Source organism: Psammomys obesus, unplaced genomic scaffold, assembly GCF_907164565.1.
Source record: "Psammomys obesus unplaced genomic scaffold, mPsaObe1.curated_primary_1811, whole genome shotgun sequence".
Classification (NCBI taxonomy): domain Eukaryota; kingdom Metazoa; phylum Chordata; class Mammalia; order Rodentia; family Muridae; genus Psammomys; species Psammomys obesus.
Window position 1 is genome coordinate 877,939 of NW_026596131.1, and position 17,391 is coordinate 895,329.

Here is a 17,391-nt window from a genome sequence, read left to right on the forward strand (position 1 = left end):
CAGCACAGCCGAGGGTGTGGTCTGGGGAGGACCCTCTTTGGGGATGAGAAAGTTAAGTGGAGAGATGCCCTCCGAATCCCTCCTGGGTGTTTCCTAGGGTCTTCGGGTTGGGCAATGGGATGTCAGAGTCTGTCTGGCTTTCATAAGTGCAGCTGAAAGAGAGAGCTGAGCAGACCGTGGAGGCTACTGACCACTGCTTGGAGATGTTGGGGGAGGGGAGAGCTAGGTGGTGAACCCTCTCTTAGACAACACCCCAGAAAGCTCATGCTCTAGGAATCGGGACCATGTTCCAGAGGGAACAACCCATTCCTGAAGAGTCATTGATGGTAAACCTGTGCATTGGGAGATTAATTGCAACCCCAGAGATGTAAACTCAAACAAGGATGACCTGTTGCTATGACCCAAATCCAGAATACTTTTGCACACACACACGCACACGCACACACACGAACGCACGCACACACACCTACCCACACATGGAGGGTTACGCTATAATATGAAGAAATAGGGTTTGGCAATCAAGGTAGGCATGGGCGTGTATTCTTGTTATCTCAGTAGTTCGAGGCTGAGGCGGGAGGGTCATGAGTCTGGGGCTAGCTCGGATGGTATAGCAAGACCCTGTATCAGAAAACAAAGCAAATAAACTTAGAAAAGGGAAGCTATCAGGATGGCTGAGCAAGCCTAGAGATGAGAGTTGATTCCTGGATCCCTGGAAGGAGAAAACAACCCCCCCAAGAGCATCAGCACACACATTGCCCCTTTCCCAACAATAATAAATAAAACAGGATAACAATAAAAAAAATAATGAGGAGATACTGGCAAACTGATTGAAATTAGTATTTATAATCATACAAACCAAACCCAAGAGAAATGGACCCTTAGATGAAGTAGAAATAGTTAATAAAATTTTTATGTGTTTGTGCACCCACACACGCATACGTGTAGAGGCTAGAGCTTGACATCAGAGGTTGTCTTTCGTTGCTTTCCTGTCACAGGGATTCTAGTTGAACCTGGGGTTCACCAATTTGGCAAGACTAGTAGGCCTTGGGGAGCTACCTGTCTCTATTGCCACACCTTTTTTCCTCTTTTTTTTCTTCTTTTTTAAAATGTGGGTATTAGGGATTGAACTTCGGTTTCTGGGCTTATGGGGCAGACACTGTATTTATTGAGTCACCTCCCCAGGCCCAGCTGACAAGACTTGCAAACAACTGTTGTAAGTGGACTTAAGAATTTAAAGAGGAAAAGGGACTTGACAGTTGAAGGGACAAGGAATCCCAACAGAGAAATTGAAAGCAGAAAAAGGGAACCAAAAGAAATTCCTACAGTTTAAAAAGTAGATTTAAAAAAAATAAAAGTATAATGTCTGAAATGAAAATTCTCTCCAGATAAGCTCAGTAGAATTATCAGAGGCAAAAGAAAGGATTAGAGATCATGAAAAGGGATCAGTAATAGATGGACTGAAAAAAAACCAAGCAAACTGAGGTGTTCTCAGTGGTAGAACAGCTGTCTGGGATTTGTGAGACTTCATGTCCAGTCCTGAAAAGCAGCCTGACCAGTGTGTACGATATCATTTCATCTAACACATGTTAACTGTACTTTCCATAGCTAAAGAGAAAAAATATATTTGAGGAAATAATGGCTGGCAGTTTTTAATATGTACAGTGAAAAAAAAAAAAACCCAACAAACCAAACCCTTATATATCCAATTGTCTCCACCAGAACCCAGGCAGATAAATGCAAAGGCAAATACTAGTCACCACAGAGTGATATGGCTTTAAAAAAAAAATCAAGGATGAAGAAAAAAAATATGTAAAAGTAGTCAGGAAAAAAAAACCTGGGACACACTGAACAACAAACTCATGATAGGATTAAGTTATAACGGATGGAATACAATATCTATGAGTTCACAATGACATGACTCAATTAACTTTAGAAACAGAAGCAGGACAGCTCTTCCTTATGTAGAATGCCACCTAATAGCTCTCAAAGGAAGTAGAAAAGCCATGTGAAACACACAGGAGCAAATGCTGAAGTTATGAAACACTGATGGAAAAATGTTCACGGTTCGGTGGGTAGCAGCAGCTGTGGACCCTGAAAACTCACTAATTTACCCATCCATCCATCCATCCATCCATCCATCCATCCATCCATCCATCCATCCGCAGTTCTTTCATTTTTAAATTATGTTTCACTTACTTACTTCTTTGTGTCTGTGCACATGTGCCCCCCCCGCCCACCCCCAGGGCTCATTCCGTGATGGCATGTGGGGAGGGCGGAAGCTACCTGGCTGGATTCAGTGCTCTTTCTACCACGTGGGGTCTGGGAATGGAACTCCGGTCTTCAGGCCCTGAATTAAAGCACCTCTAGTGAAATACACATTAATAACAAAGAGGAAAATGGTGGCTGTATAGTGAGCAAATCTGGGAAGACATCACCATAACCATGTCGTCAAAGTCAACCTTATCAGTAATAAGACATATTAGCAGCCAAGTACAGTGGCACGCACCTGTGATCCCAGTGCTCAGGAGGCAGAGGCAGGCAGATCTCTGTGAGTTCGAGGTCAGCCTGGTCTACAAAGGGAGTCCAGGACAGCCAAGGCTACACAGAGAAACCCTGTCTCGAAAAACAAACAACAAAAAAGACATCTTAATATCATGTGCTTCTGATGTTCCATACCGAGAAGGCACATCCTTTTGATCATTTTTAAAATGGTATTCTTGTCTCAAAGTGACTCAATCATGAGAGAGCAGAAGACAAACTACAGAATAACTGGCCTTGACTTTTTTCAAAAATGTCTAAGTAATGAAAAAAAAAAAAAAAAAAGAACACTCTCCAACTTCCTGAACACTCTTTCTGGCCTTTGAATCTGGGAGGGCTGTTCTCCACCTTGAGGCCGTTTGAGCAAGTGCTTAGACTCTGGCCTGCTAATCTCACATGCTCTGCAGCTCCCAAGCTTGACCCTGAGACTCAACACTGGGTGGACCCCCCAACTCAGGGTTCTGGGAATGGGCTCTCATTGGCAGAGCTCATGTGTACACACACCCTTGTCTATTCATCCGTGTCCAGAAAGCATGCCGCAGTGGGACATCTTTGTTTTGGCTTGGATGTGAACGTCCCTCACAGGCTCAGTCGTTTCAATACCTGATCCCCAGTTGGTGGCCCAGTTCTGAGTTTTGTGCAATGTTGAAAGGAGAGGCCTGGCTTGTAGATGGGGAGCTTTGAGGGCGGTAGCTCAGTTCTGGTTTTCTTCCAGGTCTTTGTCTCTTTGCTTCCGGGTCTGCTGTCCACATGGCCGGCTGCCTCAGCTTCCTTCCTTCAGGGACTAAGCTGCTTTGGTTACCACTGGGCATCAAATCCGAAAATATGTTTTTTTATGTTTCTTTTTCCTATGTCCACTCTAGCTCCCAAATAATGATATGGAGACCTACTGAATTTATTAATAAGCTCTAAGCACTATAGCTGGGCAGATACTCATCTATTCTAACCCGTCTATGCTGGTCTGGGACTATTCCCAGTCACACGCCCCATTACCGGCCATCTTAGTCTTGCTCTAGGTACTCCTGCTCCATCCGTGTTCTCACGGTTTCTCTCTCATGGTGACCTTCTTCCCTGTCTTCCCCTCTAACACTAGATGGGAGAGAAAGAAGGATAGAGGAAAGAAAAAGACAGAGAAAAAAGATCCCTGAATCTAACCTCTTATGTTTTCTTTCCTCCCTGACCAAAACCATTAACCACCAACCCCTTATAAATGAGGACAAACATCCATCACTCTACGAATGACCAACAACCACCCACTCCGCATTTTGGGAATGGGGCATTGTTCTCTTAAAATTGCTTCCTGCTGTCTTGGGGCGATGTTTTCTTTGGGGGACCCTAGAAAATTTGGGGAAATATCCAACTCCTGGGAGAGCTAGCTATGTCATTTGTTGTCCAGTTTCTGTGTGATGGGAAGGTGCAGGCTGAAGTTCTGACTGGCATGGTCTGTGATGCTGGACGATCTACTGGCCCCGTAGAAGTCTTTCTGGATGCAGAATTTTGAGGCTATTAAGGCAGCCTGTGAGGCCGAGTCACCTGGGCTACTTGTCTTCTTTGGTGTGTGGTCCTTTTGCTGTGCAGACATGTAAACTTTTAAAAGTGATGTACATTTTTGCACTAACACGTGTATGGCATGCGTGGTGTGTACAATTTGGGAACGATAATTCTCTGCTCTTTGTTTGAGCAGGAAAGGCATCTGTCTTTCTGTATAAGTCACTTTGGACTGTATAACCAAACTTTAATTTCCATCCAATGCCATATGAAAGGGCAGCATGTAAAATTAAGTCCTGAGGACTCTGTGGCCCACAGGATTGATTGGCTAGGCAGAGACATTTTCTCATGCTTCAGCCAGGCTCAGCGCTGCTCCCATGTGGAGGGGTTTATGTGACCCATTTTGTCATTTTTCTTGGTTTCTTTCTTCATGTCTGCAGCCTAGATCTCAAATGGTCTCCCCTGGTCAAATCTGATCTTTATTAATTTTGAAGGAAACCATAGCTTTTCTTCTCCTGTTGAAAGTGTCTTCACCAAAGGTCCCTCAAACCTTAGGCTAAAATAAACATTTCCTTCTTGAAATTGTGTTTATCAGGTGTGTGGAGAAAAGCAATATAAATTGGCAGTACAAGAAGGGGGGCCAGCAAGATGGCTCACTGGGAGAAAATGCTAGCTGAGCAAACCTGACGAGCTGAGTTCCATTCCTGGATACCATGTTGTCCTTGACCTCCATGTGTACCATTGCCTGCATGTAGCTGCCTACCTCTCTCTCTCTCTCTCTCTCTCTCTCACACACACACACACACACACACACACACAAACACAAACACCACATACACACATATACACCACACACACATACATATAAACACATCACAAACACACATATACACACACATACATAAATACACCACACACACACACACACACACACACACACACACACACAAAACAATTAACTTAAAAAAAAAACTCCTTTGACAATCTGTCAAGCTATTTATAAGAAATGTCACTAAATCCAGGGTGGAATAACTATAAGTTAGGCATATTTGTTTGAGGAGCGTTGAATGAGTTGCTAAACTTTTTTTTAACTTATTTTTGTTTTATGTGCATTGGTGTTCTGCCTGCCTGTGTGTCTGTGTGAGGGTGTCAGATCCCCTGGAACTAGAGTTGTAGACAGTTGTGAGCTGCCACGTGGGTGCTGGGAATTGATCCCGGGTCTTCTGGAAGAGCAGCCAGTGCTCTTAACCGCTGAGCCATCACCCCAGCCCCCCAAGAGCTGCTAAACTTATGATGCTCTTCAGGGTGAAGGGAAATGACCCTAGATTTAAACACAGAACGGACTGAAACAGTAAATACGTGCGTGGATCTTTTGCTCTCCTTATTTACGAGGCAAATGACTAATTAAAATAAAAATTAAACTGTAAACTACTGCGTTGCGTCTGTGTGCGTCTGAGGGCGTGGAGATGTGTGTGGTGTAGGCTCGCGCGTGTGCAGTCACAGGTATGTGCATGTGGAGGGAAGAGGAGAACATGGGGCGGGGTGGTCTGTACTGTGCCTTATTAAGACAGGGTTTCTCACTGGGCCTGGGGCTGGGCCAGCTGCCAGCCAGCCTCCTGTCCCTACACTCCTTCCCATGCCCTGGGGTCATGGGCTGGCATGTGTCCATGCTCAGATTTTTATGCAAGTGCTGGGGATTTGAACCCAGGCCTTCATGTTGTTCCAGCAAGCACTCTTACCCATGGAGACCTCTCCCTAGCTTCACTGTATTATTATTAGTATTATTTGCTAACTTGCTGGAGAGGCTTTCTTGTTATGTAGCCTAGGCTGTACTCAGACTTGCCATCCTCCTGTCAGACCCTCTGAGGCTGGGGCTACGAGTCATGACGTATAGTAAGGTAAGACTAGGTCATAATACCACAGAAAAGACGATTGTCTCAAATGAGTTTATTTATAAAGTTCTTACCTGCTACACCAAATGATATAATACCCTGGTGGCTGAGAGGTCTGAGGAAGGAGTGCCCACCTCCGCAAAGGACAAAGCTGGAGGAGGAGGAGGAGGAATATCAGACAAGATGGCATGGAAGAGATGACACTTTGAGAGGTTTTGAAAAAGAAGTGGAATTTTCCAAGTGGAAAGAGGAAGGAAGGTCAGTCAGATGGAAAGGCCTGGCTCATTTAGGAGTGGCAAGAATCTCTTGGGCTAAGGCTGGGTGATGGGTCATGGCCAGGTGGAAGGTCTTTCCTGTCACACACCTCCTCCAGGGTCTCCCGCAGCTCAGGCTGGCTTCGAACTCCCTACGTACTCAAGAACTACCTGGAACTTCTAGTCCAGCCGTCTCCTTGGTGCTGGAATTACAGGCGTGTGCCACCGTATCCTGTTTTATGTATGCTGGCATGGAACCCAGCGCATGCTAAGCAAGTGCTCGACCAAGTGTGCTATATCGCCAACCCCAATTTCGTTGTTACAACACTGGGCCTTCTCTTCAGCTCCAGTGTCTCGCACCTTTTGACCTTCTAGAGGTTTCCTATCCGGGGAAACTGGTGTAGGGGACCGGAACAGCGGGCAAGTCGTCTCTGAGGAAAACACCACAAAGCTAGCGAATTTGAGTTTGGGGGCACTGACTGCCGCGAAGCAGGCGTCAGGTACCTGCTGTGTGCAAGCGAGCATTGCAGACGCTGGCTCTTCACAGATGCATCTTCCCTGGAGACGTGGTATTGCCGAGCGGCTGCAGGAAAAGCGTTCGAGGGCTCCCTGTTAACTCAGCGATAGAGGGAATGAATGAGCCTGGAGGAAACCGAAGTGGGCCAGGCCAAGTGAAACAGCAGTGCTGATGTCAGAGTCCAGGAAGTGGCCCAAGGGCTACTTTTCTTCTCCTTCTTCTTTTAAACCAAGCACCAGGCCCAGACCCCTGGGACGCAGATGCATACACGACCTCCCGGGGCGCGGCCTGGGCTAGTGAGCCCGCGGGCGGGTCCTCGTGGGCGGAGGGCTGGGGAGGGTTCTGGAGAGAGGCGCACGAGTTTCACCATCTCGCTCGCAGCCTCAGGCAGGGTCCAGACGAGCGCCCGAGGGGAGGGAGCGCGAGCCCTCGGCCCGCCCCGCTGCGTCCCACCCACCGCGTCCCTTCCCCTCCCGTCCCCTCCCCTCCCGCGGCAGGAAAAGCCGCGGAGGGCGCCAGGCGCGCTGTGCAGGGCGGCGGACAGGATGCGAGCGCAGCGGCCGGGGCGGCTCTGGGCGGCCGCGCTGGCGCTGGGGGCGCTGGCGGGCGTTGTCGTCGGAGGTGAGTGAGGCTGGCGCGCGGGCTGCGCTGGGACGGCTGGAGCCGGGAGCTGGGGCTGAGGAGCTTAGGTGCGGGGGGCGGGTCCTTCCTCCGGCGGCCTCGGGGGGCGCATCGCGGGTGGCGGAGACCGGGGAGCAGAGGCCAGGCGGGGGGCCCCGTGGAGCGGTCCCGGTGCGCCCGCAGAAGGATACGGCTCACCTTCTTGAGTGGCTGTGCGCGCCGCGGGTTGCATCCCTCCCCTCCCATCTGGCCGTTAAGGAGGAGCAGGGTTGAGGCTCGGGTCCTTCTGGGACGGACCTCTCACCCAGCTCGCCCTGACTGCGCGCCGAGTCCGCACAGGGGTCCTCGGGGCTGGCCTTGTCTCTCCTGCGTGCGCCCCACACCGCCAGCTGCCCGGACAGTCCGCGGTCAGCCTCACTAGTGCCGCGGGGATGGGGAGTGGTCCAGTCAGCAGGGCCCTGGGGAGCCGGGGGTCATCTTCCTGGAGGTGATGAAACTGAGCTTTCAGGTCAGCTGGGGCAGGTGAAAGCCTGCAGATGGTGTGTGCGTGCGTGCGTGTGTGTGTGTGTGTGTGTGTGTGTGTGTGTGTGTGTAGTAGGGGTCTCACGTATATCGGAATGCTTCACGCTCTTTGCGCACTATGATTTAAAGGTAAAGTTTATTAAGTTGACTTTGAGGCTAAGCAATCTAAAAACGTATTTTGCTGGCTGCCTTCGAGACCTGTCTATGACGTACAGATAGACACGGATAAGGGACGGGGAAAGGGCGTCTCAGCGGAGTACTTAAGGTTGCTGGTTGCTGACAGATGAAAACCGCGGTCTTTAGCCTACATAGAACAAGCTTCGTGAGCCCAGAACAGGAATCAGGATCTTCAGCAGTCTGCCCCGGAGACGTTAGTCTTTGTCAGCTGCTGCTAGCTGTTGACAGGGAATGGGGAAATTCACCAGGAAAGCTGATGTTTCTTACAGATAGGCTAACTTTCATGAACTTAAAATTTCTACTTCTGAGTTGTTGTTGTTTTTTCTCGAGACAGGGTTTCTCTGTGTAGCCTTGGCTGTCCTGGACTCACTTTTTAGACCAGGCTGGCCTGCAACTCACAGAGATTCATCTGCCTCTTCCTCCCAGAGGCTGGGATTACACTGCCCCGGCTACCGGCTACTTCTGAATTTTTTTTTAATTGACATATAATGATAAGGCTTATGTAGAGTGTGAAAATGTACACACAAAGCTGGGCACAGTGGGTCACGACTGTAATCCCAGCACTCAGGAAGCAGAGGCAGGCAGGTGGATCTCTGTGAGTTTGAGGCCAGCCTGGTCTAGAAAGCTAGTCCAGGACAGCCAAGGCCACACAGAGAAACCCTGGTCTCAAAGGAAAGAAAATGTACACAAATCCACTGCACAAGGACCAAATCAGGTGGCTAGTATTTATGTTAGGCAACTTTCAGCTCTTCTCAGCTACTTTGAAATACACTTAAAACACTCTGTGCTTTGTTTATTTCCATAACTTTCAAGTTAACTTCTGAGTATCTTTGTCATCATCATCATCACCACCTGTAGTTTGAGAGAAGAAAGTAATGACTTAACACATAGATAGCACAGTGCTTGTTTCAGCTCTAGAGAAAGAAAAGCATATCTGTTACTTTGTTCTCTTCCTCCCTTCCACCCCAGAGTCTCATTTGCTGGTTTGGCTAACACAGTTGTAATTCTCTATATAGGATCACACTGACTGGCATACCTAAGCCTGGGTTTAAAGGTCTTTTAGTGGCTGGGGGAGATGGGGAGGCGAGGCTTGTCTCCATTCAGGGAGGAGGTCCTGAATTCTCTTCCCAGGCCTATTAAAACAAGTGGTGTAGTACTTGTAATTCCAGTGTTGGGGGAGGCAGAGACAGGGGCTCATTGGTAGGTAAACCAGCGTGGCCTACCAGCCTGGCCTACTCAGGGATCTCCAGGATAGAAAGAGAAGATCCTGTTTTTTAGGAATACCACCCAAGGCTGTCATCTGGTCTCTGCCCAGGGACAGAAATCAGAATATCTGTTAACAGATTTTCTGTGATTGGAATATAATCCTGAGAGGCCAGAGAGTCAATGGTGCTGAGCTAAACTCAGACCGCTCCCCCCCCAAGAGGCAGATGAAGTCCTAGAGCACTCTCTAAAAGAAGTGTCTGTCATTCTCACACCCCATCCCAGTGTTGGTGTCGGAGGAGCAATTATCACTAGGTCCCTGGGGAAGCAGGGATGACAGGACAGTTGTTTTGGGACTCACAGTGTTGAAGGGACACAGCAGGATCAGGGGTAGAGTGAGGTTGCCAAGAAAGGCTGTCCAGAGTAGGAGATTCTGTTGTGAGGAGATGCTGACTTTCGGTTTTTGTCTACAAAGATGACCTTTTTAGCTTCACCTAAACACCAAGTGTCAGAGGCTTCCCCGTATTTACTGCTTGTCTAGCCCAATTAAGTCAGCAACAAGGTGGGTATTTCTCTTCTGGAGTTTGTATTCTGGGAACTCCACAGCTGAAGCCCACTTCAGCAAATCCTCGGAGCCTGGAGTGGCTTGCTGCTGGGGAAAGAAAGAGCTGTTTTTTTTTTTTAATTAAATTTTTATTTTTTTATATTAGTTACAGTTTATTTACTTTGTATCCCAGCTGTAGCCCCCTCCCTCACTCCCCCCATAATCCCACCCTCCCTCCTTCATCTCCTCCTTGCCCCTCTCTAAGTCCACTGATGGGGGAGGTCCTCCTCCCCCTCCATCTGACCCCAAGAGCTGGGGTTTAAGTCAGCAGGACAGAGGTTTGATTCTTGACTTTACCCCTGACTGACTGATCATGTGGTCTTGTCCAATTGTCTAATGTCTTAGTCATGCTTCCTCACCTGTAGTGGAGAAAAACAGTGTCCCTCTTTTGCGGACTAAACAAGACAGAGAGAGAAATGAAGCGTTCAATACACGGCGAGACCTGTCGTCAGTGTTTTTGCTGTCACTGGTGGATACCATGGGCTGCAGGAATGCTCTTGCTGCTTCATGCCTTAGTGTGGTCCCAGAGCTCGCCTGAGAAGTCATTTCTCACATCCTCTTAGCTCAACCCAGTCCTCTTTGGTGTCTCGGCATATTTCAGCCCTTTTGCACCTGCAAGAATCTACAGAGAAGGCCCAGGAGAAGAGAGTCCGCTGCTCCTCCTCCTCCTCCTCCTCCTCCTCCTCCTCCTCCTCCTCCTCCTCTTTTCTGTTTTCTGTTGAGTTTCAACTTTGTAAAGTCCAGAGGAACCCCATGCTTGGCCCACAGGCAGCCAAAGAAGTAGGTAGGGAAATGTAGAAAGAGGCATCTAGATATGGGCCGGTGAGGTGGCTCAGGGGGTTAGGAATGTTGGCTGCTCTTCCAGAGGTTCTGAGTTCAATTCCCAGCACCCACATGGTGGCTCACGACCATCTATGAAGGGTTGTAATGCCCTCTTCTGGTATGCAAAGTGTACATGCAGAGTACTACTACAGTTAAGAAAAATTACATAAATCAATGTGATGTCTCTTTGAGAAATCCGTAGCACCAAGGCTACACAGAGAAACCCTGTCTTGGGAAAAGAATTCAAGTGTGTGTATATAAATCCCAGACCTTTGGACCTTTGGGCTGTTGTCCATCTTCTGACTGAAGGAGGATGAAAGGCTGGGTGTGTGAGGGGGTCTCTGAAGTATCTCCCCTTCTTCCTATCTTTGGAGGAGAGACTAGAACAATCTTTTGTTCCTATCCTCTTCCACCTCCTTGGAAGAGGGTAGGATGGGACGAGGAGGCACTGGTATGAGGAGGGGGACCTGAATGTGACTCCAGAATTCCCCGATAAAACTATTCCTTTGCAACTCCCCACCCTCCCTGGATTTCTATTTATCATCTCTTCCCAGCTGCAAGGATCCTGCCCTTGCTGGCAGAAACAGGCAGGAAGCGTGCCCGCAGGAGCCACAAGGCATGAATCAGCAGACAGATAATTAACTGGGTAAGGGGTGTGTGTGTGTGTGTGTGTGTGTGTGTGTGTGTGTGTGTGTGTGTGACTGAGCAGCTTTGGGGATCCCTACCCTCTTCACTGCCCACAGATGTGGCCTGCTGCGTCTCACCATTTCCTCCTCTCCCTTCTCCCCACGTGGGAAGGGTCACCTGCCTGCTGCAAACTCACGTCACTAGTGGGCATGAACATAGGCACCGGGGGTGATGCTGTTGAAGGCATCTTTTCTTTGGAAACTGCCAGCATTTATTGAAACTTGAGACTGCAGCAAAATGATAAAGACTTACCTTTCCCTCTGGGCACACTGTCCCCAGATAACTTCCAGCCCTTATAAAGGGCTAGGATTTGGGGCTAGAGAGATGGCTAGCGGTTAAGACCACTTGCTGATCTGGCCGATGACCTGAGCTTAGTTCCCAGTGGCTCACAACGGTCTGTAACTTTATTTCAGGGGACCCAACACTCTCTTCTGACCTCCTTGGGCACCGCACACTACATGCATGCAAAACACTTGTACACATAAAATAAAAAAAAAATACACATCTTTAAAAAAAGAGGCTTGGGTCTGAGAGGTAGCTCAGTGGCTAAGAGCATGTAATACTCTTTCAGAGGACCTGGGTTCACTTTTCAGCACTCGAAAGAGATGGTTCCTGACCACCTGTAACTCCAGTCCTTGCATGCATGTGCTGCACACACACACACACACACACACACACACACACACACACACACACGACAAAAATGAAAATATGTAAGTCTCTAAAAAAGCTTAGCATAGAAGTATAGCTTATGTGCCATAGAGTTCAGCCTCCTCAGTGTGCAATTGTGAGCGTTTTGGCAAAGACAGTGAAATAATCACCACCATAAAGAAGATAGTATTTTCAGTACTCCAAGAAGTTCCCTCTGGCTTCTTTGAAAATCTTCTTTCCCCACTCCTGGATTCTGGCAATCACTGGTCTCCTGTCCTCACAGATCTGTTTTACAGAAAGTCAGGGAGACAGGACCATAGTGTGTAGGCTGTTAAGCCTGACTTCTCCCGCTTCTAATGCACTTACAGTTCGTCAAGTCGTTGCTCCGGTCGGTAATGCCAAGAGCTCACTGGGGCCATTCCATCCTCCTACTGTGAGATAGTACCTTGAAAGCCTCGAAACTTATCTCCACTAAACTGTGGTGGTTCCGTCCGTGTTCAGCCGGAGAGACACACATGAGCAGTGCGTGAGCCATTAGAGTTTCCAAATGCTCGATAAAGAATTGAGGATTTTGCAACAATCTCCACTTTTAATTTTTATTATTCTTGGTCCCAAAAGTAACAGATATTTCCAAATCTGTTTCTATTAGTTTTTAAAAATAATTTCATACAATGTATTAGAGTCATTTCCCCCTCATCCCTTCCCCCAACTCCTTCCAGATCCATCCCCCTTTTCAAATTTATATCTTCTTTCTTTCTCTCTCTCTCTCTCTCTCTCTTTCTTTTTTTTTTCTATAAACCACTGTGTCCCATTTGTGCTTTCTCTATACTTATGGATGTGAGACTATTTCCTGGAACGAGGTCCATATAGCAGGGGCCACATCCTTGAGTCTCCATTCCCAGAAGCCATCAGCTGTCAGCAGTAGGGGTGGGGTGGGGACCTGGGGGCTATCCCTCTTCCATGCTGGAATGCCGACCGGCATGATCTTGTGCAGGAAACCAATGTGCTGTGGTAGGAGCAGAGCTGTCTCACCACATCCCGAAAACACTGTCTTACTCTAGTCCTACCCAACCTCTGCCACTTACAGTCTTTCTGTCTAAAAGGTGTGTTTTCTTTCTTTCTTTCTTTCTTTCTTTCTTTCTTTCTTTCTTTCTTTCTTTCTTTCTCTCTCTCTCTCTCTCTCCCTCTTTCTTTCTTTCTTTCTTTCTTTCTTTCTTTCTTTCTTTCTTTCTTTCCTTCTTTCCTTCCTTTTCTACCTTCCTTTCCTTTCTTCCTTTCTTCTTTTTTTTTTTAAGTGTTCTGCCTGCATGTATGTCTGCATGCCAGAAGAGGGCACCAGATATCATTATAGATGGTTTTGAGCCACCATGTGGTTGCTGGGAGTTGAGCTCAGGACCTCTGGAAGAGCAGCCAGTGCTCTTAACCTCTGAGCCATCTCCTGCAACAGATTTTTTTTTTTTTTTTTTTTTTTTGGTCATATATGCTTATGTCACTCTTGAGGCCAAAGGGCTGGCTAATACACCTGAATCCACTTTACTACTCATGTATTTGGTAGCATCTCTGAAAAACAAAACAAAAGAAAACAAAAAAGCAAACAAAACGACTCCTTAGACATGACATTTTTGCAGAAGACCACTGTTTTCCCCCACTGTTCCCTTTCCAGCAGGTCAGGGAGAAAGAATGAGGTGGAGTCATGCCCATCACTAGAAAGTCTGAGTTGGAGCTGCGGGTGTCCCATTTTGACCCCTTCTACAGGGCCCACAGTCAGGGAGATGATTTATTCTACTCAGAGATTTCCCCATAAGCACAATCATTTGTGTGTGCAGATGCATTTTTTTTTTCCTGTACTTAAACTTGTGCTACACTCCACTTCCTTTTCTGTAGAAAAAATTCTCAGGAAAAGAGCAGTGAGCCTGTGGTTAAGAACTTACATCACATCATGGCTCTGTGGGCTTTCATGTCAGTTTGCTGGAGGACTAAACAAATCACCTTCTCTGTGGCCTTCATCCTAGTATCTTAGAGGCTGTGGAGTGGGGGAAGGGGCAGATGAAGGGGTCCCCCCACCTCTGGTTTCTCTCTTATTCTCTCATCTCTTACTGGAGGAGTTTCTCCTTCAACAGCTCAGTGATTTGGAACTCTATGGAAAGATTCGTTGTGAAGCAAGAAGTCCTGAGGTTAGAATCAGACTTGAAATGTGGCACTAGAAGAGAGTTTCGGGAGGTTGGCAAAAAGAATACTCAGTAGCCATTTTACAGGTCCCCATAGGTCCCTCTTTGCTGATGAGCTTCTTAGAGGCAGAAAATCTGCTGTGTGAATGCTCCAGTGGCTCCAAACGCTGGAGTTATTCTCCTAGTGCGGTAACGCTCCCAGTTTAAACCCTTGCTCGAACTGTGAGGACTGTAGTGAGAATCCCATCAGAGGTTGAGAAGCGCTGACTCTCACTCCTGGGAATCCTACATGTGAGCACAAAGCACACTTTGCCCTGAGTAATCCCATAAGGCCATGGGGGATAGGCTGGTCAAAGTTTGCTGTTCTTCATTTTCTTCTATTACTATAATAAATACACAAATGAAAATTCCATGTATGCTATATAACATATTTTGAAATGTAAACCTTGGGAAATGGCTAAATCAAACTATATAATACACAAATTAGCTCACATAATTTTCACTTATTTCTGACAAGATCACTTAAATTGCTTATTTACTTTTTTTAAATTTAATTTTACTTTTGGAGATGGGATCTCTGTATGTAGCCCTGTCTTGGGGTACTTATAATCTAATTGGTTCTTATATCTCTACCTCCCTTCTCCACCATAATCCCTTCCAACAGCCCAACAGCAGGTTAGAGAGAAAGAAGGTTAGTGGAGGAGAAGAGGTGGAGTTATTTTTAGCTACTTTCTGCTGGTTAGAGTCATTGGGTTCCTTGGGGCAAGTCCAATCTTCATTTCAGGAGATCTCCAACTTCTCATCAAACTGTATCAACAGCAACCAGGAGCAGCAAGGGGAAGCATCAGCTATCTTCTTCCTTTTTCGGAGCATCTCCCAGCCCCTCTCTGGGCTCTGGCATTTATTCTTTCTCAGAGTCCTCAGAATTAAACTATCTGAAGCTGGCAAAGATCACAACCCTTTCAGAGCCAGAATGAGGCAAATAGTTTGCTGTAGCCCTCTGTCCCATACCTGAGATTATATAACATAACTGAGCCTTTTGTTGTCTTTGTTTTTTGAGACAGGGTTTCTCTGTGAACAGAGCCCTAGATGCCCTGGGAATTTCTTTGTAGACCAGGTTGGCCTCTAACTCACAGAGATCTACCTGCCTCTGCCTCCTGAGTGCTCTGATTAAAGGCATGTGCCACTATGCCAGCCCATAACTGGGTTTTTAAATAAACCAAAACTCTCACTACAGCCCTGTCTGTCCTGGAACTCACTCTGTAGACCAGGCTGACCTTGAAAACTCACAGAGATCTACCTGGTTCTGCCTCCCAAGTACTTAAGGTGTAGGTTACTAAACCCAGCTAAGCTGACTTTTTTTAAAATATTTTTTTATTTTTAAATAATTTTATACATTCACTTGTATCCCAGCTGTAGCCCTCTCCCTCTTTCCCTCCCAATCCTCCCCTCCCTCCCTCATCTCCTCCCTGCCCCCTTCTGAGTCCACTGAGAGGGGGTGTCCCCCTCTCCTTCCCTCTGGCCCAAGCTTATCAGGTATCTTCAGGATGGTTGCAATGTCCTTATCTGTGGCCTAGCAAGGCTGCTCCTCCCTCAGTGGGGAGGGGAAGGTCATGAGTTCATGTCAGAAACAATTCCTGTTCCCCTTACTAGGGAACCCACTTGGATACTGAGCTACCATGGGTTATGTCTGAGCAGGGGTTGTAGGTTCTATCCATGCATGGTCCTTTAAACTGACTTTTAAAGGCAGCAATTTTTAAACAGAAGATGCACTGTTGATAACTCTAGTCACCATGTTATACATGGATCTCTTGCTCTCTTTTCTCTTCTTTAACCTGGACCAGCATCCTCCTCCTTATATCTGCCAGAGTTTACTATTGTGTTCCCGCCTAGCTTGGGGATGCTGAAGTAGTTTGTAGAAGCTCACCAAGCTCTGGGGAACCTACAATAATGAGAACAAAAATGAAAAAGGAAGCAAAATGAAGGACATTGGAAAATTAGGTTGAATTTTGTTTTAGTTAATAAAAGTGGTTCAGCTTGTTAAGAAAAACAGAAAGGCAGCGCAGAGGCTGGAGATGGTCCAAATGGTAGGAGCATTTGCTTGCAGCGCGAAGATCTGAGCTCTAATCTTCAGAGTCCAGGTAAAAGCTGCTGCAAGTGCCTGTAAGCCCAGTGTTGGAGGGCAGAGACAGGTAGATCCCTGGAGCTTGCTAACCAGCCAGCTTAGTGAGCGAGCCTCTGGCTCAGAGGGAAGAGACCATTACCCTAGAGTTTCCACCCACGGTAAGTCCCTTTGTAACATTGTTCGTCATTATTGTTGCTTCTCAAATAGGACCACCCACGGTGGGATCATCCTCACTTAATACTACACTCCAGGCCTCTCTTAAAAATATTGATTTTCACGTTATGTGTACGAGGGCTCGCCTACGCATTGGATATGCATTGCACACGCACCTGGTGTCTGGAGAGGGTGCCGGATCCCCCGGAACTGGAGTTACAGGTGATGGTGAGCCACCATGTGGGTCCTGGGAATTGAACCTAGGTCCTCTGCAAGATCTCTTAACCACTGATCCATCTCTCCTGCTCCTACTGTCCGTATCTTTTGTGGCAGTTTATGGCATTTCATTATTGATCTCAAAAGCTATGATTCTTGCAGAAAAGGCAAAGAGCAGAATGATATAATAGGTGTATCGGAGTGCACTTAGCAAACTCTGTTGGCATTTATTTGCTACAAATGAAGTCACAGAGACATAACCTTATATATTATGTTTCTTTGTTGAAGTGTTTCTATAAACTTAGTTTCTTTTTTTCTTTCTTTTCTATTCCTTTCCTCTCCTTTGATATAGACTCTCACTTACAGCACACTCTGGCCTTGAACTCACAACTTTGTCCCAGCCTTCTCTGTGCTGGGATTATACGAGTAATTTCTAGAACTAAGGTTGGGTAGGCCAAAGGGCATGGATATATTATTTGGTTTTAATTTTTTTTTTTTTTTTGTGGTATTGGTGTAAGAACTATGGGCCTTGTACATGCTAGACAAGCACTGAACCACCTAGACACTCTTACAATTTATTAATTTATTTTTAGATAAAATCCTGTTTTTACTGAGATCAGATTCTAACTCTGAAACTCACACAATCCTCCCATCTCAGCATCTGGATAACTAGGAAGAACTGCAGGAATTACTGTACCTGATTCATTCTATCTATCTATCTATCTATCTATCTATCTATCTATCTATCTATCT

General features: G+C 46.7%; 1 protein-coding gene across 1 annotated transcript in view; it reads left to right on the top strand.

The window, feature by feature from the left end:
- Window positions 1-7,234: 7,234 nt before the first annotated feature.
- Itgb3 (integrin subunit beta 3) overlaps window positions 7,235-17,391 on the top strand; it is a 65,404-nt gene continuing 55,247 nt past the window's right edge. Inside the window, exon 1 of the mRNA XM_055592571.1 lies at window positions 7,235-7,310. Within this exon, the coding sequence (XP_055448546.1) occupies window positions 7,235-7,310 (76 nt within the window). The remainder of the gene's footprint in view (window positions 7,311-17,391) is intronic.